Below are 27,019 nucleotides of genomic sequence, written 5' to 3'. Positions count from 1 at the left end.
TTTGCCCTATAGAAAAAAAATCCCAAAAAAAAAAAAAAAATACAAACACATACACACACACACATATATATATACACACACATACACACCCCCAAATTTAAAAGACTAATAAGGGCAAACTAGAAGATACTGAACTTCACTGCATAGAGTTACAGTAGTTTAGTGCCAGCTAGTGGGACTAATAAGGGCAAACTAGAAGATACTAAACTTCATTGCGTAGAGTTACAGTAGTTTAGTGCCAGCTAGTGGTATGGAGGTTGAGGTGGCTAGATCCTACATGGCTGACTACATGGTTTGAGTCCCAGACCAGGTGGTTTGAGAGTCACTCTGGGAACGTGTGTGTGTGTGTGTATGCCCAAGATCCTGAGGGAAGAATGAAGGAGAGGAGATTGCTGCATGCCCATTTCTCCTTGGGATGCTTTTTTGTTCCCCTGCTCCTCTCTAGTGGGGTGCACATGCCTATGGCAGATAGGATAAAAAGGGAAAGAAAGGTTATAATAGATTTTAAAAGTGTAAAATTCACCTAAGAATCAACAAATCAGTGAAACTAGCAAGTGCTACGGACTGAATTGTATTCTCCAGAAATTCATATGTTGAAGCCCACAATGTCGCTGCATTTGGAGACAGGGCTTATGAGGAGTTGACAAGGGTTAAATGAAGTCATAGACGGAGGTAGGGCTCTAATCTGATAAGGCTGGTGACCTTATAAGGAGACACCAGAACTCTCCCTTTAGGTCACATAAACACTCAGTGAGAAAGCAACAGTTTGCAAGCTAGAAAAAAAGTCCTCACCAGAAATGAGTTAGCCAGTACCTTGATCCTGAACATCTCAGCCTTCACACTTGTGAGAAATAAATTTCTGTTGTTTAAGCCAGACTATGACATTTTATTATTGTAGACTATGATATTTTGTTATTGCTGACTGAGCACATTAATACAGAAAATCTAGCACATAAAAGGCACTCTAGTAGTGGCTGATTAAATATATAAAGCAATAATATCAATCTAACATCAATTAAAATAAATCATGTTACATTCACATTATAGCTTAGGTTTTAATAAGACAAAAGTAGTAAGGAAACATGTGGAAAGCTAAGAAGGTCAATAATTTGAGGTCAAAGAATTTAGAGCTTAATTTAGCTATTAGGAAGGCTATTCTGATTTAACAGAAATTGGAATATAATACAAAGGATGTGAATATAAGATATGTCACCATCAGGCATAAAAGAGAAAGATAAAGTCAAGCTAATCCTGACAAATCAACCAATAAAAAAACCCTGGTAACTACACAGAATGATTTTAGTTTAAAACAAAGGATTGACTAGTAAAAAGGAAATGTAAACAGTATGTGGAAGAAAGGTGAGTGTTACACTTAAAGCTGTCTTCGGGTTGGTTCTGTGGCTCAGTGGTAACTCCCTGCTAGAGAAGCTAGCGTAGTGCGCCTACCTGTACTAGCCAGGTCCCCGAGGTCCTGGCTGCCGAAGAGGCCAGGAGTAGGTACACAGGATGGCTCAAGGTGTGACCTTGTGTGTCTCTCTCCTATTGAGCATGCGTGTCTCATTCTCATGAAAGAAAAGAAACTTTTTTAAAAGTTGTCTAAAAAGAGGAAATAAAAGCAACCAGGAAAGTAATTTGGGACATACTTTAAATCTTCATTTTCAGGAACCGGCTATCACAAGACTCTAACAAAAAGAGAACAGAAGTGCTAACAGGCAGTTTTCTTCCTCTTCAAGGAATACTGGCAATGTTAAAGAATTAATTGTTAAACAGCTAGTGGGAGGAAGCTACAAGATGTGTACTTATATAAAAAGTCTTTAATAGCATAATTTATTTCCTTTTCACTGGACTAACTCTGAAAGGAACAGGTAATTTTGGACTGGTTTAACATTGTTAGTATTAGCATTTCTCTCAATGCCAATTCGCAGTAACATTGGTTTGCGCAAGGAACTTTCTCTACTTTTCAATTTGTGACTAACCTGCCACAACAAAAAGAAAACCATTCCCTTCCATTATTCACTTCCTGAGGACCAACAAGTTGTCTACACTCTGTACTCCACATAAACTCTTAATATGCTATCTTCCTAGTTCTTTAGTGCATTTATTAATGCACAAGAGGGGAAGAAAATTTTTTTTGAGTTGAACACGTGGCACTTTTGACGATTCACAAGTGAGTGGTTCCCTAGTTAAGACACCACCATGATTGCAATGACTGCCTTTGGGAAAAAGGAAAGCAGATTAAAGATGAAGGAGGTCAGAGCCAGAGTATAACTGTTTCTTATAACGTGATGAAGAGCTGGAATTGCCTCTAGGAAAGTACTGGAGACTGTTAGACCCAATCTCTGGAAAGTTCATTATGGCAAACAATAGATGCTAGAAGAGGTAGGTAAAACTAGACAATGAAAAAACCTATGAGGCTTATTTGCAGTATATAAGACATAAGAGAGGTAGAGATTAAAAGGGTGAACTAGAATCAAGAATAAAAACCTGTCTGAATAGAGAAATCACTGATAATTCATGAGTTATGACTACTATCAATATATATGTAGTTTGATACCATTAACTAAATCCAAAAAAGTATTATTTTTTAAAGAATGATTTATCTAACTTTATTTATTATTATTATTATTATTATTCAATTTGACCAGAGAGACAGAGAGAAAACAAGCTAACATGTCTAGGACTCGAACCTTGGTCAGTCATGTGGGGGATCCAGTACCTTAACCACCACGCCACTTGTTGGCCCCATGTACAAGATTTTATCCAGTGTAACATAGGAACTGAACATGTAAATTCATTCTACTTCAAGAATACTGAAGATGGGAAATCTGAACATATGAAAAGCTTATCATACTTCTTTTCTCTGATATTTGTTTCCCTGAGCACTGTCTACCATATAATTTATCTTACTAACTTCATGTAGTATTTATCCTTACTAGAAAGTATATTCTATCAAGACCTGAAATTTCTAGCTTTGTTCATTTACATATTCCCAGTGCCGAGAACAGTACTTAACATGCAGCAGCTGCTAAATAAGTATTTGCTGCATGAATGAATGACATTCATTTTTAAAAGGGAGTAATAAAAGGAAATACTATAGGAGTCAATAGGCAAAAACTCAGCAACATATTGTCTACTGAAATATGAATGAGAGAGTGGTTTAAAAGATGGACAGTGAAAATTCAGTCAAACACAAAAAGAAAATAATAAAAAAAGATTCGCAAGCCAGAAGGAATCTAGTGAAATTAGGAGAAAACTAGAGTCATAAAGTAACAAAAGTGGCATGAAATTTAGAGGAATAGAAGGAAAATTTAAAAAATAAAATATAGTAAACAGAAATTTCTCCAATGGAACAGTTCTAGGCAAAACTCAGATCCAGGAAAGGAGCCTAATGTAATGAAGGTCAAGACTGCAGGGAGGGGGGAAAAGTGGCTAAGAATGGTGAGGAGGAAAAGATAGGAAGAAAGGCTAAGGTCAGTACATGTAAATAAAAGCTACAGGATGGTGAACCGAATGGTACAGACTCTCAGCAAAGGGACTTTAATGTGTGTGTGATAGAGCGATAGTCTGTAAAAGGAATAGGAACAATAAAAATGCTACACCATTTCTACTATGGTGAAAAGGAGAACTAGTATCTTTCAAGAGACAAAACTGCTAGGGAGGCTGAGTTCTAATGAAAAAGCTAGTTAAGGCAATTAATTTTTAGTGGAGGATCGAGGTCTCACAATGGAATAATTCACAGAGGCACAGTGGAAAAGCTTAGCAGGAAATTCTTGTTCTGTTCTTTTATAAAGTTCAACTCAAGGCAGAAAGAAGTTTCTCCGGTCTTTTTAGATTTCCTCATGGTAAGAAAATGGGTGAGTCTCATTTTGAACAAAGCAATTGCTATAATTACTTTATTTTCTTCCTAGAAAACAAATATTCTAATTTGTTTTAGGTTCCAATAACTGGAAGGAAACCCCATTTTAAAAATATGTTATTTTAAAACAATAGAATTATTATCTTAAAGGCTTTATAGTTCTTTTCTTTTTTTTTTTTTTTAAAGGTTTTTATCCTAGGGCACATGTACTCACTGGAGAGACACAAGAAATCACCCTTGGCCTCTCAGGATTTTGGGCATGCTTGCACACGTACCTGGCATGATTCTCAGGCCCCCAGGTTTGGGAACTGAACTGCAGTTGGCCATGTGGGAATCCAGTGCCTTAACCACCATGCTACCTGCTGGCCCTAAAGGCACTATAATTTATATAAACAACTTTTTAATCTACAACTTTAGTACTTATTAATTCTAAAAAGTTTCATAATCTCTTTCACAACTTCCTAAACTGAAAATGTTTCTTGTTTTTGCCTTTCTCCCTTTCAGTATTATCACTGTCACTCTAAGTTTATGAGAGTTGCTCTTATAATCTTGCCTTTTCTTGTCTGCATGGAGCATCTTAAATAATCAAGTGTCTTACATGAGTCCTACTCTTTCTGTTTAGCCTACTCCATCTTGTGTTATCTCCTAGCACATAGTATGCTTTCAAAAGCAAAATAACTACTTCAATAAGTAAATTTAGAGTGTCTTATTGTCTGCTATACAAACCTGAGAATAGCTATTTCAGGGCAAGCCCTAGAGTGCAGTAGTTAGTCCCTGTGTGCAGGGAGCCAGATCCTACATGGTCAAGTGAGTTCCCAGGGGCGTGAAAATCATGTTGGGCACATACGTGTGTATGCTCAAAATCCTGATAAGAAAAAGAAATGGAGAAAAGGGATTGTGGCATGACCACACTGCAACTGAAAGGAAGGGGTGCCCTTTTTTCCTTCAACCTCTCTCTGTGATGAGTATGTGCATCTTCTGGCAATTAATTAAAAAAAATAAATAAATGCTACTTCAGATCCCTATCACTATTAAAAACTGAGCTTAGTAGTAAATACATATTTTAGCAAATTTTTAAAAGTTGATTTATTTACTTCTTCCAAAAGGGACGGTAACAGGGTCTTCATGATGTAATCCATCCCCAGCCTCTGCCAGCCAGGATCCTAGGCAGGCACACATGCCCAACTGGTACAGAGTGTGAACCTGGGACTTCCCCTATAGTCTTAGCTTCATGGCCTATCACATTTCTGCTGCACCACCAATGTGGCTGGCCCTGCTTTAGCAATATTTTTCAGGTACTTATAAAAATTCTAAGGGTATATTATAATTCATTCAGTGTTTTAAATTTACATTATTACATACAATCCTGCTTATAATTAAATAAAACAACCTATATATGTGGCAAATATTCTGCCAAAATTTTTGTTTAAGATACTTTGTTGTTGTTTATACAATACTTAACAGAGAAGAGTCACTACACCTAATGAAAACTAAATGTTAAAAGAACGCTTCTATTATGGGGAATGTGGAGCAAAAAAGTTAGCCTTTTAAAAAATATGTGATACTAACTTATATTAATGTAGGAAATCAAGGTTATAAAGATCAAGAAGGAAATGGAGGATACAGTTCACATATATCAAGAAAGAGGTTGAAGAATTCTGTCCTTGACAAAGATTATTCCATCACAAAGTGTCTGTGACTCTAACACCAAAACCTGATGTTTCTTGCAAATTCTTTCTCAATCAAGAAAGCAGGAAAGTAAACGATGTATAGAGCACTGCTTTTCAACCGTTCCTCTTCAGGCACACACAGAGTAACATTTATAATGCAACTAGTCTGGAGGTTCCAGCCACTTTAACCCACTGATGACACACAGTGTCATCAAAAAGACAACCAAGAAATAAACTTGACCTTTTTTAGGTATCATAAAGGAGAGCAAGTTAGTAAGCATCTTAAGAAATAATCATTTCTGGGCATTCTGAGTGCGAAAGTAAACGGATGAATAAGTACTGACCCAATGTTGCAAAAGGATGACTTTTTGAAAAACTCCTGGGAAGCGTACTCTTTATGTGTACCTTCCTTTTAAATAAATAAATAAATGATAAACCTTTGGGAAGTATGACAAGACTTTTTTTTTTTTTTTAAAGGTTTTTGCCATAGAGTGCATATGTTCACTGGAGAGAGACAGACAATGAGAAAGAAACTAAAAAATCACCCCCCAGGAGGGATGGTCATGCTGCAATCCCTTCTTCATTCTCTTCCTGGGATTTTGGGCATGCATGCACATGCACCTAGCATGATTTTCAAGCCACTAGGTCTGGGACTTGACCCAAGGTCAAATGTGTGAGAGTCCTGTGCCTTAACCACTGCACCACCTACTGGCCCTGACAAAATTTATGTTTTAGTGAAAGTAATTATAAATGAGAGGCTGGAAAAGCCTGCTAAAATGGTTGAGAAAAGCTACCTTTCTACTTCTCTATTGTTAGCAGAACTGTGACTGCTAGACACCCTTTACAACAGTATCTAGTTTTTCTTTATTAGTCAGAAAAGTGGCCATATGCACTCCTTACTATTTACCAATACTTTCTTAAAGGGAACATATAGTTCATGGGTTGTGAAGGGCAAGAATCTCCCTTCTATTGGGTTGTTTTTCTAGGCAAAAATGTGCATGACTTTTCTAACAACCGAACAGATGTCATGGCTGGTAGGGGATTTGAAGATTTGACTTACAGTAAAAATGGGGACAGAAGAGTTTTTAGCAACTATTTCTTATACAATAAACTATTATATGTAACTATTAAAATGCGCTATTTATCCACTAAGGTTTTTAAAAGAAAGGTCTCATCAGTATGTGAAGAACCTTATAGGTTTCATGCTCAGTAATGTTTAAAAAAGCAAAATTGGAACCAGCAGATAGCATAATGGTTAAGTCACTAGACTCCCACACAGTGGGCTGTGGTTTGAGTCCTGGACCCAATGGTTTAAAATTCATGACAGGCATGTATGTGTACATGCCCAAAATCCCGAGAAGAGACTGGAGAAGGGATTGCTGTGTGGCCATCACAGCAATCTAGCTTTCTGTCTCTGTTTGTCTCTCTGTTGAGTGCATGCACCCTACAGCAAAAACCTCTCTTTTAAAAAAGAAAAAGTTTTTAAATGAGAACCCAGAAAAAAGATTAAATAAAACCAATCAATAAAAATGCACATAGTAACAGACATTAATGATTCCATAATGTGGTGATAATGAAAAAAAAAAGTATACATACTTCCATGCCATTACTGAACCTTTCAGTAGTAGTGTTGGCTAGAAGTCTATCACTGAGCAGTGGGGTCCAATTGTAGCCTGCTTCTTTCTTTTTTTTGGGGGGGAGAGGTTTTTGCTATAGGGTGTGTGCGCTTGCCAGACAGACAGAGACAGAAAGTGAGAAATCACCCATGAGGGGGGATGACCACGCCGCAATCCTTTCTCCTCCATTCTCCTCTCAAGATCTTAGGCACGCACGCACACACGCCCAGCGTGAGTTTAAGCCACCGGGTCCGGGACTCAAACCATGGTCGACTACGTGGGAGTCCAGCGACATAGCCATTATGCTAACTGCTGGTCCCTCATAGCCTGCTTATTTCAATGTCACTGTCCCATTTGTCCTGAGACTCCACATGACTTTACTATTTTCAGTTTAAGGTCATTAACTGTTGCCTTTGCTTTTTACCATACCTCTCTACAATACAGAATGCTTTATTATAGTTGAAACCCCTGAAAAATGTCTCCATTTGAAAATTAATTTTACTTTACTTTTGAACTGAGATATGTCTGGTATCCCTGCTTCACAAATAACGACCTCCCTCAAGGAGAAATAGTTAGGTAAAGCAGGTGACTGAGTCCTGTCAGTACTTCTACAGCACAAAAAAACATTTTCTTGTTGATCTATCATGATTCTGTACCCTAGTACTAGATTAAATTCTCATTTATTTCTAAGCATGTTCTTTCTGAACCCCAGGTGTATAGTCACTAGTTTAAATGTCAGAGACTGCACAGTCACCTAATCCATCAGTCTGACTATCCCTAATCAGCCTCGCTCCCTGTGATACAGATTTGGTCTTTCAGTTACTTTCAACTGTCCATCTCCACTAACATTCTTGTTCACTGATTCTTCTTTTCTGTATTTCACATCTAGGTCATTTTTTCCCTTGTTCTTAGATTTTCTCTAACAAGATTTTTTATTCAATTCTTACTCTACATTTGACTTCTATCGTCTTTCATATTTTTACTATTTTAAGAAAAGCTTCACTATTAAAAACACCTTACATTTTCACTATTTTACTCAGTGTCTAAAATCTACAACTTCTTCTCTAATAACATTTGGAGTTGCCAGTGGCTCAAACTAGAAGCATTTTATCTAGGCTAGGTGGTCACCATCAGTCCTTTCTTAGATATCTCCATGATTAAAAGCATTAGTATGGGGCTGGCAGGTGGCGTGGTGGTTGAGAGTGCTGGACTCCCATATGGCTGACATGATTCTAGTTCCTGACCTGGTGGCTTGCTTTCTCTCTCACATTCTGTCCCTCTCTGGTCAAATTTAAATGAATGAGTGAGTGAATGAATAAAAAATAAAAATAATTCTTTAAAAAGAAAGAAAGCATTAGCATGTGCCAGACACGAGTTTATCCAAGCCCAAGACCACCGTTATACCTTTATAATAGCACATTCTGGTTAACTGAGATACACTGTGCAATGTGTAATACAGGGATGAATCATAAACTCACTAAACACCAGAAATGGAGGGCATTTGACAGGACTTAGAAAAACTGTCCTTTTAACTGAGGAAAAAACTGGGGCACAGACAAGTTAAGTAATTTATAAAATTACTGAAATGATTCAGTAGTTAAAAATACCAAGGAATCCAAACCCAATATCAATAGTAGTTGTATTTGAAATATTCATATATAAGGAATTATTTGAAACACATTTCCAGCAGAAGTAATACAGATGCTAAATGGACTCATAAACCATTCATTACACAACTATATACATAAAGGAAATTCTACTTATTCTCAAGAGTCTTAGAAATTTTGGTATTTTATTTTCATTTTCCTTCTAAATACATGCTGCCCTCCTTTTCCTCAAAGAAAAATACATGAGTTTTACTCCACTTTCTAGATGTAATTCGTTGTCTGGGTTCACAAATAAAATAAAAAGCAAAAGAACTTTTCATATTAATTAAAAGAGAACAAAAGTTAGACTGAAATTTAAGCTAGACTAATGACCAGGTAAGTTTTATGAGCTCAGAATAAATGAACTAATATGAGGAATGAAGACCGAGAATACAGAAGTCTAGGTCAGCAAAATTTCTCTGTAAGGGCCAGATACTTATGGTCTCTGTTGGTACGCAACTCTGCAATCACTTAAGTGTGAAAGTCTCCATAGACAAAACTGAAAGAAATACTGGCTATGCTCCCATGTACCTTTATTTATGGACACTGAGATTAGAAATTTTTTTAAAGTTTTACATGTCACAAAATTATTATTTTTCTTTGATTTTTTTAAACCATTAAAAATATAAAAACCACTCATTTACAAGCCATACAAAAACTCAGGTCTAGGGAATAGTGGATGTAACTGGTTTAAAAACTAGGAAGACTATTCGTGAATGCTCCTGCTTTAAATCTAAATGGAAAAGCACCACTCACCCCCAACAAATGTACATTAATGTCAGACCCAGTTTGAAGAAAACTTATATTTCACCATAACAGAAAAATAGCTCCAAAAGGATAATCATTAATTCATGAGCAAAAATAAACACTATCATAATCTTAAACAGGTAATTCATTTCACAGAAAATATCCTAAAATGATATCAATACATATATTATTCATTACCATTTTGTCCCTGAGTCGCTCTCCACGGATAAAAAAGTCAGCACAGCCATTCTCTTCCTGATGAGGGACTTTGAAGACAGTGACGCTGCTTAGTCCACTCCCTCCAAGTGGTAACCATCCACCACTTGAGTCATCTCGGGTCATCACCACAGCTCGCACTCGTGCATAACTATTACTAAAATAGATGCAAAGATCAGAAATTAGCTTTTCCACAAACAGAAAACTGCCAAGCTGTCAGTCTTGTTTGAGAAACCAAAGACCACATTAGTTAAAATGTGGTCGCTAAGGTATTTACTACTTCCATGACAGTCCACAGAAAGTAACCTACTTAAAAGAGGTAAAAACTACTACTTAAATAAAGGTTATCCTTTATGTTGAAGACTAATCTCACAATAAAAGACTATAAAACCCTTATTTCAATTCATCATTCTAATACAAGCACATCTGAGTGCCCTGGAATTATAATAGTTGTGAAAGGGCCCAGAGATAAAACACTGTCAAGTTATAATATTGGGTTGTTGGAACAGTAATGATGCATTTTTGCATATAAAAACAGAAAAAATACATCATGACTTTTCTGACAACCCCTTACATAGGCTACTGTCAAACCTGTCTATGTATGTCCATTTGCTGCAAGATTATAACAAGGACAATGTATTGCTGTATCTTCACACAGTTAACTGTGGTACCTCTAAGTTCCTGACAATTGTTTCTACACTTAGAAAGTAATTAGTAATTAGTCTGTAAACACCGTTCAATCCTTTTTGGCAGACTCTTAAAACAGACTATATTCTAGTCCATTTCAGAATCATTTCCCAATATTAACAACTATTTTCCACATAAAATCTAGAAAATATGTTAAATATAGATGGTCTACACAAATGACACCTAAATATCCCAGTTCTAAAACTTTCAATACCTCAATTATTAACAAAATCCTTTCTAAAAGTAGATGCCTTGCTAACTTCTTAGAAAATTATACTGAATATAACTTGAATTTATCTTGGTTATTATAAATGTCAATTAAAGCTCTATGTAACAACTCTGTGCTTCTTAGTGTCTCTCCACATTCTACATTGTTATTTGTCACTCTTGACATTGTGCTTGCCTGAAAGTTCCCCTTCTTTTTTAACTTTATATATTTATTTTATTGATATATACTTTAAATACTGTATCATAAACAGATTTTAAATATATAAAATTGAATAGATTCTGACAAACATAATAATATGATCTGAATGAATGTATCCCTCTCAAAATTCGTATGTTGAAATTCTAACCCCCATGAATAGGAAGTGGGGAGGTGATTAGGTTTTGAAGACAAGATTCTCATAACTCAGATTAGGGTCCTGTTAAAGAGGTCTTAGAAAACTAGCTTGTCCTTTCTACCATGCAAAGACACAGTTATAGGTACCAATTAAGAACAAGATGGGGGCCCTCATCAGACATCAAATCTGCTGGCATTTTGATCGTAAGACTTCTAGGCCTACAGAACTGTGAGAAATAAATTTTTATCATTTATAAAATTACCCTGTTGATGGTATTTTATTATAGTTGCCCAAATAAACTAAGACACATGTATAACCAACATGATAATCAACATACAGAACATTTTCATCACTCCAGAAAATCCCCTTATATCGCCTTCACTTCAAATAGGTAACTACTGTTCTAATTTCTAACATGTAGATTCATCTGCCTGTTTGGGGCCTTCATATAAAAAAAAAAAATCAAACACAATTATCATGTGTACCCTTTTTGTCTAACTTCTTCCACTCATTATGTTTTGTGTATCATGGCCCCCTCCCCCATGATACACAAAGCATGATGAGTGGAAGATGTTAGACAAAAAGGGTACACATGATAATTGTGTTTGATTTCATTCCCTTGTAAAGCCCTCTTGCCTTATGATTACACCAAGCCTATTATAAAACCTAACTAACTGCTAGCAAAGTAGAAGGCCAAGGGAAACAGTCTAGAGAAATTCTAAAATGTTTCTTCTTTGTTTTAGGTGCCTACTGTAAGGAAGCAACAGTTTTAAAACACTTAAAATATTTAACAGTCCACCTTCTAGAAAACTTACATATTCTGACCATATACTAGAACATTTTCTTTTTCTTAAAACGTTTCTTTCTTTAAGGTACGCATGCTTGCTGAAGAGAGAAAGAGAGAGAGATAGAGATAGGGAAAGTGAGAAATCAGTTCCTGGGGGATTGGCCACTCTGCAATCCCTTCTCCATTCCCCTCCTGGGATCCTGAGCAGGCATGCATACCTGCCCAGCAGTGGGAATCCAGCACTTTAACCACTATACTACCTGCTGGCTGCTGGAACATTTTGTGATACACAGAATACTTGAGGTTTTTTTTTTTAGGAAAATTTTATTTTTTAAAATATATTCAATCACTGTAAATCATTACAGCATGCAAATGAATTTTTCCAGTATGACTACATACTATATTAGTCCAGTTAAAGATATGATCATAACAGTTTTCCCATTCTTCCCATTTCCCAGTCATCAACAATAGTTCCTAACTTTCACTCTTCTCCTTGCTTAATCTAGGGAGAGGCTAGAACACTAGAAGTCAGACGGTGTGGCCACAATACTATATTCCAGATTTATATCCACGTTAATATATTGCGCTGGATATTTCCATAAACTTACGTTACTCATAAGCTTAATTTTGTTAGTGTGAGATAAAATAATTGCCCACCATTATGTTTATAAATTAAAATTTTACCTACCTTTATTATTATTAACTCATACTTAATGTTAAACATAGTATCTAGTCCATTCAACTAAGTGCCCGGGGGGCAGGGAAAAAGCTAACAAGCATTGTGACACAATACTGACTTCTACTGAATTCTAATTGATTTTATTTGGGTTTCATTTTCAAAATATTCCCTAACATAGTTTTGTTCTCTTGGAAGTGTAATAATTTTATGATACAACAAAAAAGGATGCTGTAACTGCTCGTGACTGGCACTCAAGTAATGAGTTCACAAGCAAATAGTATCTGGGTGAATCCACAAATCATAGAACCTAAAAATCTACTGCAGAGCCACACTTTTCTTTAAAATAATAAATTTTTGCTTTCCTGTTTGTGAGGCTTTTTGAAAGAGAATACCAACAATTGCACTCAAATGTAAGTTTTTAGCCCTATTGGTATTTTCACCAAGGAAGATCATACATAGCTTTAATCACAATTTCCACAGCATCAATAATGACCCTGACCCACCAATTTAAGGACCAGTGCTATATAATACAAATAAAATTATGTGTATAGCTCTGACTCTAGTTCATGTCTTTTTCGTGAATTTGGAAACATTCCTAATCACCTCTTGGTCATTCAGAATGTTATTGATAACTGTTCTTAAGCTTAACATTTTAAAAATAAATTCTCTCTTTTTTCTCTTTTCTCTGTACCTCTTTCCTTTCTTTATATACCCAACAAACATCTTGATTTTAGCTCAGTGAGAATTTCTGATCTCTAGACTACGATATAATAAATTTCTGTTGTTTAAAGCCACTAAATTTATAGTAATTTGTTACAGCAGTAATAGGAAACTAATACAAAAGATGAAGGGAAATCTTCTTGAGGGTATGAAAGCAATCTATTTGCAGGACACAAAGTTAAACATTTTTCAATTTTGAACTACAATATTAAAAAAAATGAAATATTCTCCAACCCCAAATTGGAAAGTTTCTTAGAATCCTTTAAGATATGTTCAGTATACTATGAATTCATGCTATTTTTCCATTGACAGATGGTTATATTGCCAAAACATCCTTTGGTATATTATACCATCCCCCTATGGTATATTTTAAGTAAACACTTGCCATCTATATATTAAACATCATTATAGAGACTGGATATAAGAGAAAAGGGAAGGATTTAATACTAGGGCAGGACTGAGTTAGCCCATGGCATGGAGGTCAAAGCAGCTGGATCACACATAGCTAGCTGCACAGTCTGAGTTCCAGACTAGGCAGTTTCAAAAACATAAGTATGTATGTTCATGTCCCAAACCCTCTTTTTTAAAAGAATTATTTTTAATTTAATTTAATTAATTTATTTTCTTTTAATTTGACCAGAGAGGGACAGAATGTGTGAGAGTGAGGGAGAGAGAGAGAAAGAAAGAGAGAAAATGAGAAAGCTAGCCACCAGGTCCGGGACTTGAACTGCAGTCGGCCATGTGGGAGTCCAGTGCCTTTAACCACCATGCCACCTGCTGGCCCCAATGTCCAAAATCTTCAAAGGAGGAACAAATGGAGAAGGGACTACAGTGTGATATCCCCTATGGGGGGCTGCTTTCTCACTTTCTCTCTGGCTAGAGACACACACCTCTGGCAAATTACAGGGAAAAAAAAAAAGTAGTTTAGGATTAATGCTGCACTTCACAGTGTAATTACCTGCTTTCTGAACTATATAAAATGAAAATATCAGAAGATTACTGCATATTCAGAAGATATCTGCATTCTATGCAGTTTAGAAAGATACTATTAATAAATATTAGTATTTATTAATAAATATCTTGGAACAGTGTGAAGAAGAGGCAAGAGCAACCCCCGGAGTGACCAAAGGCTGTGCAGCTCAGCATCCCCCACGTCTAGGGCCTACGCCCCACTGTCATCGCCACCATGTCCAAGAGAAAGGCTGAAGGGGAGGCTAAAGGAGATAAAGCTAAGGTGAAGAATGAACCACAGAGAAGATCTGCAAGGTTGTCTGCAAAACCTGCTCTTCCAAAGTCAGAGCCCAAGCCTAAAAAGGCCCCTGCAAAACAGGGAGAGAAGGAAAAGAGGCAAAAGCTGATGCTCGCAAGGATGGGAAGAACCCTGCAGAAAACGGAGATGCCAAAACAGACCAGGCACAGAAAGCTGAAGGTGCTGGAGATGCCAAGTGAAGTGTGTGCATTTTTGACAACTGTGTACTTCTGGTGACTGTACAGTCTGAAATACTATTTTTTATCAAGTTTTATAAAAATGCAGATTTTTGTTTTACTTTTTTTTTTAAAGCTATGCTGTTAGCACACAGAATACTTCATTGTTGTTTTTTGGAGACGGGGCATTTGTCACTAATAGATTGTCTCTGTAGCTGGATTGATTTTAACATCTTTCACTTCTAGTTTTGACAGACTTCCTCTTGGCTCCCAGGAGGAGGGATTCCCTGACACACAGCCACCTTGGCACAGATGCCTTGTGGTGTGGAAAACTTAACATCTGCTTTTATGTCCTCTCCCTCTCTGCCTTCAGCATAGACTTAACTCCCTTTAACCAGAGACCTGTAGGGACCTGACTCAGAAAATTGGTTATACCAGGTTATCAGGCAATCTGGACCTTCCAATGACATTGAGATGGCATCCTTCAAAAGAGCAGGAGCTCCTTTTCTATATTGTTGGATCTTCAGGTTGATATTCTGCCATTTTCATTTCCCGAAAGTCAGGGTCGGCTCGTGAAAAGTTGTTAAACAACGTGCTAAATGTGAAATGTCAACCCTCCCTCTAAACTTTCCCTGTTCAGGGCATCAAATGAAGACTTCATTGGGTTTTATAGTGTCTTTCTGATTTCGGTAGTCCATTGAAGAAGGGATTTGAAAGTTGTATACTGTTAACGATTGTCTGCCCATGTCCTGCCTGAAGTAACATGATTGCTTATGAAAAGTATCTTTAATAAAGTTGGATACAGTTTGGCTTGGGAAAAAAAATATTCTTATATATATCTACATTCTGAAGTTGTCTATTCACTTGACTTGTGAACATTTATTTATATGTTACACACACAAACATAATTTTTTATGGTCTCCCTTCCCTGGAGGAGCTCATAATCTAGCTTTCAAAGATATAACAACACATAACGGCAATACAGATTATTAATACTCAAATTCAATATTGATTCTGAATAGCAGTTTATCAGGTACAAGGCACATTCCATGAAGGGAGCGTGACATGACTATGTCAAATTTCAGGACAATTCTTAAGTAATAAAGATGGTGGTAAACATGAGCAGGGGAGAGACAGAAATTGTGGCTGACTTACTGTATCGGGACTTGCATACAATGCTCAAGGTCAGTATCCCATGTTATCTCCTCAGAGTGCAGAATGATAATAAGCAAGGGAGTAGAATACTGATTTAAGATTTCTCTAAAAACAACAGCAGTAAGAGAACTTGACTGCATCGACTTGGAGGGGGTAGGTATTTTCCAATCCTACAGACAAGAAAGTTAAGTTCTAATCTGATTAGGTCAGATGATGGTCTTAATTATTCCTTTAGCGATAGTAACCTTAAACGGGAGCAAATACATTCTTTTCCATGAAATCACAATCAGTTCAAAGCATCACACAGCATTCTGCTCACAAGTCAGACTCCTAGGTTCCCAAAGCAATGCCACTACTCAAAAGTTAAAACCCTGGGCAAACTACTTGCATTTCCTGGTTTGTAAAATGAGGATAATAATTATATTCACTGCAGTGTTGTGGAAGTAAACAAGGATATGCATACAAAATGCTTAGCATCGTGCGTGGTTCATAGATGGGTGTCCAATCAATAAAATGATTTAATATACTAAACTATCTTGATAGTATAATATGTATATTGTGAAATTGTCTAAATTTATCTCATTCTGTATTTATGATAGTTTTGTTTAACAAACTCAGGAGATAGCCCCTCTCTTGGTACTTTTTACCTTAAGTAAGAATGATTAAACACAGCAAAACATCAAATATCAGCTATCTAAGTCTGCCACAAACTGTTCACATGATGGAAATAACTTACCCCTAACCAAGTCATTCCCAGCATCTGGGAAGTCTTCTAGAAGGAAGAGAAATAAAACTATAATCTAAAGGATGAATAGAGAAATATTTACATACTATCCCTCTAGAATCAAGCATTTAAGGTTCTGCTAGACAGCATCATGAACCACCAAAATACATCCAAACCACAACTACTGTGTATGTCCCCTGCCTTCTGGTACCTTTGCTATCCATTCCCCATGCCTACTTTATTACCAGCACTGATGCTGTAATTTCACCTTGAAGTCTTCTAGGTCTATGTTAGGAGAACTGAACTACAGACAATATTCACGGTTAACAAAAGATGAGAATGTAGAAGAGAGGATGCCAACATTAGTATAGCTCATGATGAGATAAAAAAATTGTAAAATATGGAAAATTTTAAAATATTCTTATGGTAAGAAAAGCCTAACATCTAGATGCCATTAAAATATATTTAAAAAAAAAAAAAAAAGAGGTCTAGGCCAGCCGCAACCAAATCTCACATGGCCAACCATGGTTTGAATCTTGGATCAGCAACTTGATAAACATGCTGGGCATGTATGTGTGCATGCCCCAAATCAGAAGGGGAAAAAAAATCCCATGATTACATCAATTACGAGCACACCCTAAATCCGGGAGAGAGTGAGAGCGAGCGAGCAAGCACGCCCTAAATCCAGAAAGGATGGAGAAATGGAGAGAAGGGATTGCAGTGTGACCACACCCCATTAAATGGTACTTTCTTTTTCTCCCTCTCTCCTGCTAGCACACACATTCTCTGGCAACTTAAAATACATATTTTTATATATACATATATAAATTAAATTATACTCATTCATTCCTACATAGCAAAAAAACACTACAAAAACAGTATGTGCAAAGACAGAGACAGACAACAAACAGTGAAAAACAAAGGACCTGCCCCATGGCCTAGTGGTTAAGGGAGCTGGATACCTCTTGTGGCAGACTATAAGGCTGGAGGCACAGCCCCGACAGCTTGAAAAACATGTGCATGTGTGCCCTAAAATCCCAACTGAATGGAGAACTGACAGAGAAGGGATTACGGCACTGCCATGCCCTTCTCTGGGGGATGTGTTTTCTCCTTTCCTCCCTTTCTCTCTCTGATGAGCACATGTGCCCTCTACCCAAAACAAAACAAAACAAAAAAACACCATATGTATTAATTTTCCATTGTTGTCCTAACAAGTTACCACAAATTTAGTGGCTTTACAATATAAATTTATATAGCTCTGTGAATATAATTCCAAAGTTTCACTGAGCTAAAATCAAGGTGTTGGCAGTACCACATTCTTGGCAAGAGGCTCCAGAAAAGAAATATTTCTTTTTTTGTTTGTTTGTTTGTTTTTTTTTAGCTTCTAGAAGTCATCCACATTCCTTCAAAACCAGGAGCACTGCTTCTCTCTAGGCCTTCCTCTGTACTCACATCTCCCTCTGACCATTGTCCACAGTTGGGACAGCTTCTCCACTCATGTCATTAGACTGGGCCCACCAGAAAATTCAGGATCATCTGTCCATATCAAAGCTTGTAACTTGAATCATCATTGCAAAGTCCTAATATATTCATTAATAGGTTCTAGGGAATAGGGCAAGGACATTCTGGAGAGAAGGTTAGGGAAGAACATATTACTCTGTTTACAACAAAGAACATATAACAGAAAAAAAGCTATTTACTTAAAAATAACTTCAAAAATCAATAGGAAAAGCTGCCTCAGAGGGAAGAAAAAACACAAGCGAAATTCAAAAATAAAATCCATAAAAAATATAAATACCGTCAAATATATTTTAAAAAATTTAACCTCATTCACAGTAAGAGGCATGCAAATTAGAGATGATCGTGAAACAAGGTATTTGTTAAGGCAAAAGTGTTAAGGAGTCAGAGGGCATGGAAGGATAAATTAGTATAATGTGTTGTAAGGGTCATCAAAAATATAAGATACACGTGTTCTTTGACTTGGCAAGTTATCTCTGTATTCATTTTCTTTTACATATATGAAATTATACCTCTACGAGCACAGTTTAAAGAGAAGCACTGTTTAAACAAGAAAAAAAAATAAAGAATACAAGCTACCTCAATGAGAATTGATAAGGAACTGGTTCTATTATGAAAACACCTACTCATTGAAATAGGCCATGACAAAAACAAGAAAGCTCTATTTATTGCTAAGTGAATCGCTCTCCAAATTTTATTCAGTTTTTTAAAAGTATATAAGTATGTTTAATATGCCAACATTTGTAGGGGGAAGACATATACACATAAATATGCTTGTGTATGAACAGCATCTTTATACAGTAAAACTGGTAAGTTCTCTTCAGGGAGAGGAGGTGTGACAGAGGTACAAAGGCGATTTTCTTTTCATTAAATAGCTTTTTTAAAAAATTTTGTGCCATGGGTATGCATTACCCATTCAAAAATCTACTCATCAAATTTTACACACACGGTGTCCCCGAAGGGCTATGAACTCCAGAGTACTTATTTCTGTAAGGAAAGATGGCAATTTTGTTTACCTGTCCTTCACAGTACAAGCATGAGTTTTCACTGGCATACAGATAATGATGTTAACAGACTGTCCCCTTCCCTGATGTCAAAATTGGTTGCACCCTGCACAGTGCACCCTTTCTACCAACTTTAAAGAACCAATAATTCATCTGTCCCTACTATTTACTTTGTATACTTGTCCACAGTCACAATGACTTGCCACAATGCAGCTGGCATCTTGGTCCTTTCCACATATTTGAAGAGAGTTATCTCACAAATCACATAATATACATATATTACTTCTACAGTTGGACTCATTTTTTAAAGAATCACTGGTTCAACTTCATTTATTATTTTTTTTTAATTTGATCAGAGAGAGAGAGGGAAAGTGAGAAAGCAAGCCACCGGGTCCAGGATTTGAATCATGGTCAGCCACGTGGGAGTCCAGCGCCTTAACCTCCACACCACCTGCTAGCCCCAGGCTCATCTTACTAAACTAAAACTAGTTGATTCGTGAAAATTACAGAGTAGATAGCAAGTAAGGTCTCACCTAGAGAAAAGCTAGATGTTCTCTGCTGGACCTACAAAAAATGAGCATGACTTAAAAGAAAGGAGATGGGAACACAAAAGATGGACAGGCAGGAGAGGGAAGTCCAGAAAGTCCTATTACACTTGGGCCTAGATTTCAAATGAAAGATATGTTTGAGCGAGGTTGCTGGGTGGTAGGAAAATACTGTTTTTATCCTTTGAAAAGAGGTCTACGTTTATCAAGAGGCATTCCTATAGATGCCAGGATGATCTTTAACTTACAATTCATTATCTAATTATATCTTTTACTCTTTGGGAAGTCTTCTCTGTGTTATGGATCTTTTATAAATATTTTCAGGTATTAAATGGAAGCCTCAGATACTTGATAGTTGGTTGTGGTTAATAATTATTTAAAGGAAAAAGTGAATGTGGTTCCATTTTTCTGATATCTTTGTGTGTATCATGATACAGTGAGATGGAAAATTCCTTTTACAAGAAGATAGAAAGAAACCATAGGAGTCTATTACTTTTGTTTCTTAGTATCTTTAATAAAATAATACTGCATGGTCTCATCTGTGCTACCAGAGATATTAGTAACAATTTATGACTGGGATGAAGTGTACATACATTCATGCACTATCATTTAAAAAATTTAAAAATCATTGCTCAAATAAGTACTTGTACGATCATGATCAATAAGCTTCCCCTCAGTGGAAAAGTCAGGCTGAACATTTAGGGGGGACTGGATAAGTGGGGAATGAAAAAGAAAAAAAAAAAAAAAAAGAATGCTCTTTTTTTTTCCCCAAGAGTATGTATCTGGAAACCCTCTGCAGAACTACTGATTTCCTCCCCCCCCCCATTCCATTCTAAGTTTTATGTTTGTTTTTGTTTTTAAAGAGAACAACTGCTACACTTATGTAAGGAATTTCGCACTCAGTAGTTCAGAGGTCCTTGGGGAAGACTACAGACTGTGACAAAAGGGGTGGAGTCTCATTTGTACAGACTGGATTCATCACAATTTGACCATATCAAGAATTCCAAATTAAGTGCTTGAGTCTTCACCTGCAGATCATAAAGAATATATCACATACCCTCAAGTTCGTAATAATATCCCTTTGGTGAAAGCAAAACTGAAAGCAGTTAAGCATCTGATAAGCATCAAACCCCTGAATTTGCCCCATGAACTTCCAACAACAGAGCACATGTCTAACATGTGCCTTGAGATCACAGGGGAATTCGTGCAGTGGCATCTAAAATGGGTGGAGCTGGAGGCAGTGAAGTCCTGATGCCAAAGCAGCATCAGAATTAAAAAGAGGCAAAACATCATTATTTAAAGATGATGAGAAAGTGTTTTCACTAAAAAATGTTTTAAGGACAAAAAAGAATGAGAAAAGAACATTTATCACATTTATTTGTTAATAGTCAAAAGATGCAAACAACCCCAGTATCAACTGGTGAATGAACAAATATGGTATATACATACTAAGGGAGAGTAACCAACTAGATAAGGGAATAAAGTAATGATGTGCTACAATGTAAATCAACCTTTAGAAAATTATGGTAAGTGAAAGAAGCCAAATACAAAGATCGTATTACTCCATTTATGTGAAATACCCAAAATAGGTAAATTCATAGACAGAAAGCAGACTGGTGGCTGCCAGGGGATAGGGGGAGGGGAGTGATGCTTAATAAATATGAAATTCTTTCTTAGGGTGATGAAAATGTAGTGAAAGTAATGGTTACATAATAGTGTGAATATACTAAACTCCACTGAATTTTATATTTTAAAACAGTTAAATTGATGTTACATAAATTTCACCTTTTTTTTTTTTTTAACAGAGTTTTGCTATAGGGCACGTGCACGCACCAGAGAAACAAAGAGAAACAGACAGAAAGCAAGAAACCACCTCCCTGGAGGGTGGGGGCATGGCCACACCACAATCCCTTTTCTCCCATTCACCTCTAGAATTTTGGCCATGCATGCACACGCGCCCGGTGTGAGTTTAAGCTGCCTGGTCTGGGACTCAAACCATGGTCAACTATGTGGGAATCCAGCGATGTAACCGTTATGCCATCTACTGGTCCCTCCCCTCAATTTTTTAAAAAAGTGAACTTAACATTAATGGTATATTTTGACTAATATAATATTAATAGGTAGTCAATTAAAAGTAATTGAGATATTTCACATTTTTCAGTACTGAATCTTCAAAATTTGGTGTACGATTTTGCATATAACATATAAAAATTCTGATGGTGCTTGATGTATTTGGCTAATCAGAAAGAATTTCTTTTAGTCTCATTCTTCAGGATTTTAAGAAGCTGCTGGATTCCTATAGGAGAAGGAATCCCTCTTGCATTCATTCATGTTAAGGGCCTTATAAAGTTTATGAAAAAATGATTATGAAAAAACTATGCACAATATTAATATTCTTTTATTCCATTCTCCACAAACCTTTTTTTTTGGGGGGGTAGAGGTTTTTCCATAGGGCGCTCACCAGAGACAGAGAGATAGAAAGCGAGAAATCACGCCCCCAGGGGGGATGGCCATGCCGCAATCCCTTCTCCTCCGTATTCCTCTCGGGATCTTGGGCACACACGCACATGCACCCGGTGTGAGTTTAAGCCGCTGGGTCCGGGACGCGAACCGCTGTCGACTACATGGGAGTCTAGCGACATAGTCATTATGCTAACTGCTGGTCCCTCCACAAACTTTTTGAAGTCCCCTCATATGTGCACAAATACACACCTGCCCGTGTATTTGTGAACACAGTATACAACTGCCAGTATGGGAAATCTGAAGTATACCAGCAAGGCTTCAAAATAACACTAAATTCATTCTCAAGTGCACCATAATTAGGAGTTCTCCGCACTAATCTGCCCCCATTAGCTCTAGACTTACAAAACCATTCCAGCCCCTGTAGAGAGTGCTTCTTCTCATGGTCCCAGAGTCCTAGAATTGAGTCTTATGGCCTCTGATTTGTCTGGTTTGGATAGAAATCACGCCCCCAGGGGGGATGGCCATGCCGCAATCCCTTCTCCTCCGTATTCCTCTCGGGATCTTGGGCACACACGCACATGCACCCGGTGTGAGTTTAAGCCGCTGGGTCCGGGACGCGAACCGCTGTCGACTACATGGGAGTCTAGCGACATAGTCATTATGCTAACTGCTGGTCCCTCCACAAACTTTTTGAAGTCCCCTCATATGTGCACAAATACACACCTGCCCGTGTATTTGTGAACACAGTATACAACTGCCAGTATGGGAAATCTGAAGTATACCAGCAAGGCTTCAAAATAACACTAAATTCATTCTCAAGTGCACCATAATTAGGAGTTCTCCGCACTAATCTGCCCCCATTAGCTCTAGACTTACAAAACCATTCCAGCCCCTGTAGAGAGTGCTTCTTCTCATGGTCCCAGAGTCCTAGAATTGAGTCTTATGGCCTCTGATTTGTCTGGTTTGGATTACTTACTAATCTCTAAACCAATTACACACCTAGAGGGTTAACCCACTATGACAGTTTGAATGTCTCTCCAAAATTCATGTGTTGGGACTTGACTTTATAAAGATATAGAGTGAAAATTTAATCCTTTCATGATGTCTCAGGTAAGGCCTTTGGTTGAAACAAGGTCATTATGGCAGAGTCCCTATGATTGAGTTCTGGTACAAGTAGAGGATGGGAAAGAAAATCCAAAAAGGCAGAAATATATGGGCTGCTGCTCTGCTCAAAGCCCTGCCCTCCACCATTTTGTAAGCCTTTGTACTTTATAGCTACCAGAATCGTGAGTCAAATACATCTCTAAATTTTTAAAAATTTTTCCAGAGGGCATGTGTGCTCTCCAGAGACAGAGAAAACACAGAGAGGGAACATAAGACAGTATCCACTATAGGGAATGGTTATAATCTCTTCTTTTTCCCTCCTTTCATGATTTTGGCCACATTCACATGTAGCTGGTATAGTGTTTCTCAATATACCAGGCCCAGGACTCAAATCATGTAGTCAGCCATGTGGGATCCAGACACTTTAACCACAATACTCTGGTTTGGCCCAAAACTATAATTTTATAAATCATCCAGTCTCAAGTGTTTCTGTTAGCATTGTAACAACAGACTAAGACACCCACTCAAAGAAAAGGCCTGAAATGAAGAAGGGATAATTCCTCAGAGAAAAATAGCAAGCTCTTTACAGAAGAGTCAAAGCACACTAACAGGCTGGAAAAAAAAAAAGGCCTTTACACTACTAGAAGAGATTATATGGATGTGTGTTTATAAAAAGGTTAAAAAAAAATTTAAGTGAGTAGCACACCATGAAAGAAAATGTAAGACTATGTAATATACGCTATTTTTGCTTGAGATGGAAAACCACTGATGGCAACAAAAAAGAATTTAAATACAAAGGAATCCTACTGATAGTACGCTTTGCAAATTTAAAAGGGAACAGTTCTAGGCTTCCACACAGAAGGAATATGATTAAATGGGTATCAAATAATAATTATATTTAAAAATAGGATTAAGCCCAAGTGGAGAATGGAGAAGGGATTGCTGCGTGGCCATTCACCCTGGTGGTGGGGGTGATTTCTTATTTTCCTCCTGTCTGTCTCCAGCAAACACACACACCTTATGGCAAAAACCTTAAAAAAAAAAAAAAAAAAAAAAAAAGAAGGATCAAAAAAGTTTGAAATAGCCAGGAAGCAAAAACAGGAAGCAGCTAGGAAGATGACATCTGAATCCAGATGCTGTCTCAATAATAATAAAGCCTGGGAACATAGCAGTGTATTTACAGATAGAGCCAGAAGGTAAAATTCTAAATCTATTTTTTTTTAACAAAACTCACAAATATTATGAAACTAAGGAAAATGGGGTACAAAAAATACAGAAGTCAAAGATAACCTTCAAGACTATAAACTTTTAATGATTTCGTCTAATGGTATTGTATACAATTTAAAAGATATGAAAAAGAAGTTGTTATCTATCAAGACTAAGAATGTGGTTGTAATGTATGGCAAGGACTTTCAAAAGAGTAACTAAAAGTCATGAAGAGTCTTCATAATTCAGCAGTACCTAACACATAAATAAGTATGTTTTTTTTTTTTTTAATTGGATAGATAGAGGTCGACAGGTGGCATGGTGATTAAGAGCATGGACTCCCACATGGCCAACCATGGTGGCTTGCTTTCTCACTTTTTCTATATCTCTCTGTCCCTCTCTAGTCAAAATGAAACAAACAAACAAAGTTAAATAAAATAATTTAAAAAAAATTGGACAGACGAATTTACTGAATATCTTTTACAAGCCAAAGAATACATTAAGCAGAATGTATTGAAAGATGATAAGACATACCTCCTTTTCTTAAAAGTATTCACAGTAAAACTAAGTTGAATTAATTATATAATAAGGGTAAAAATTCTGATAAATTGTCATCAGTGTTCAGAGGAACACATGATTAATTCTGGTAATGGAAGCTCTAAAAGTCATCAGAAGACTATGTAAAAGAAAATAGATTATAAGGTTGAAGTTGAATTTGAGAGAAATATGCCTTCTTTAAAGGAAAAAGAGAAGTCAGTAACAGTCATAAGAGGACTTAGGATAGATAAAAAAAAATTTGAAAGTGTAATAGAAGCCAAGACAATGATTCTGCCTTAAAATGCAATAGAGAATCCTAGTTTACCAGTAGTATGATTTGAATGCAAAAATACCAATGGATTAACACCACAAATGTAAAACAATGATTTCTCCAGTAATAGGGAATAGTTAGTAAAGCTATAAATTCATGACTGTTAGTATCTTTTTGTTAAGCCAAATAATTTTAAGGCAGTCTGCCTCTTAGAAAAAACTTAATAGCTAGAAATAAATGTTTTTTTTTTAACAAAACTCACAAATATTATGAAACTAAGGAAAATGGGGTACAAAAAATACAGAAGTCAAAGATAACCTTCAAGACTATAAACTTTTAATGATTTCGTCTAATGGTATTGTATACAATTTAAAAGATATGAAAAAGAAGTTGTTATCTATCAAGACTAAGAATGTGGTTGTAATGTATGGCAAGGACTTTCAAAAGAGTAACTAAAAGTCATGAAGAGTCTTCATAATTCAGCAGTACCTAACACATAAATAAGTATGTTTTTTTTTTTTTTAATTGGATAGATAGAGGTCGACAGGTGGCATGGTGATTAAGAGCATGGACTCCCACATGGCCAACCATGGTGGCTTGCTTTCTCACTTTTTCTATATCTCTCTGTCCCTCTCTAGTCAAAATGAAACAAACAAACAAAGTTAAATAAAATAATTTAAAAAAAATTGGACAGACGAATTTACTGAATATCTTTTACAAGCCAAAGAATACATTAAGCAGAATGTATTGAAAGATGATAAGACATACCTCCTTTTCTTAAAAGCATTCACAGTAAAACTAAGTTGAATTAATTATATAATAAGGGTAAAAATTCTGATAAATTGTCATCAGTGTTCAGAGGAACACATGATTAATTCTGGTAATGGAAGCTCTAAAAGTCATCAGAAGACTATGTAAAAGAAAATAGATTATAAGGTTGAAGTTGAATTTGAGAGAAATATGCCTTCTTTAAAGGAAAAAGAGAAGTCAGTAACAGTCATAAGAGGACTTAGGATAGATAAAAAAAAATTTGAAAGTGTAATAGAAGCCAAGACAATGATTCTGCCTTAAAATGCAATAGAGAATCCTAGTTTACCAGTAGTATGATTTGAATGCAAAAATACCAATGGATTAACACCACAAATGTAAAACAATGATTTCTCCAGTAATAGGGAATAGTTAGTAAAGCTATAAATTCATGACTGTTAGTATCTTTTTGTTAAGCCAAATAATTTTAAGGCAGTCTGCCTCTTAGAAAAAACTTAATAGCTAGAAATAAATGTTAGAATTTCTCTCTCTTACTTCACAGAAAACTCAAACTGACCTATACTGATACTTCCAATAATACCAGAGGACTTACAGAAGTTGTTTAAAACAAACATGGGAGCCAGCCTGTGGTGTGGTTAAGGCAGCTGGATTCCACAGGACAGACTGCGCAGGACAAGGCCTACTCCAGTGGCTTGAAAAACATTCCAGGCATGTGTGTGTGCCCAAAATCCTGAAAGGAGGGAGAAATGGAGGAGGAACTGTGGCAGGAACATCCATGTGGGAATTGCATTCTTGCTCTCCCTCTCTTTATGGCTCTTCAGAGAGTGCATGTGCCCTCTGGCAAAAATTTAAAAAAAAAAGAAGTTAAAACATAAATGAGTGAAAAAGTAGGTTCCAGTGCTTATAATTCTTGTGATGGTGCAGGTTATGACTGTCTAAAATTGAGCATTTAATGATGTACTCCAGTAGCCACCCTGTATGAATGCAGGTTCGGTATTACGAAACTTCTAATTTTTATAGAGAAGTTAGAAATCCTACCTATGTGAAATTTTCTGATTTCTTAAATGCTGGCTCATCTAAATTTGGACTGATTTAGTCTCCAGTTTTCATCT

The 27,019-nt window shown here is 36.5% G+C and overlaps 1 protein-coding gene across 1 annotated transcript in view; it reads right to left on the bottom strand.

The window, feature by feature from the left end:
* SPRED1 (sprouty related EVH1 domain containing 1) overlaps window positions 1-27,019 on the bottom strand; it is a 127,863-nt gene that overhangs the window by 60,460 nt on the left and 40,384 nt on the right. The window contains exon 2 of the mRNA XM_006141714.3: window positions 9,734-9,908. Coding sequence (XP_006141776.1) covers window positions 9,734-9,908 — 175 coding nt within the window. The remainder of the gene's footprint in view (window positions 1-9,733; window positions 9,909-27,019) is intronic.

The sequence above is a fragment of the Tupaia chinensis genome, unplaced genomic scaffold (assembly GCF_000334495.1).
Source record: "Tupaia chinensis unplaced genomic scaffold, TupChi_1.0 Scaffold000062_1, whole genome shotgun sequence".
Taxonomy (NCBI): Eukaryota; Metazoa; Chordata; class Mammalia; order Scandentia; family Tupaiidae; genus Tupaia; species Tupaia belangeri.
The sequence above is the reverse complement of the archived record's forward strand: the minus strand, read 5'-3'. Positions and strand labels throughout refer to the sequence as shown.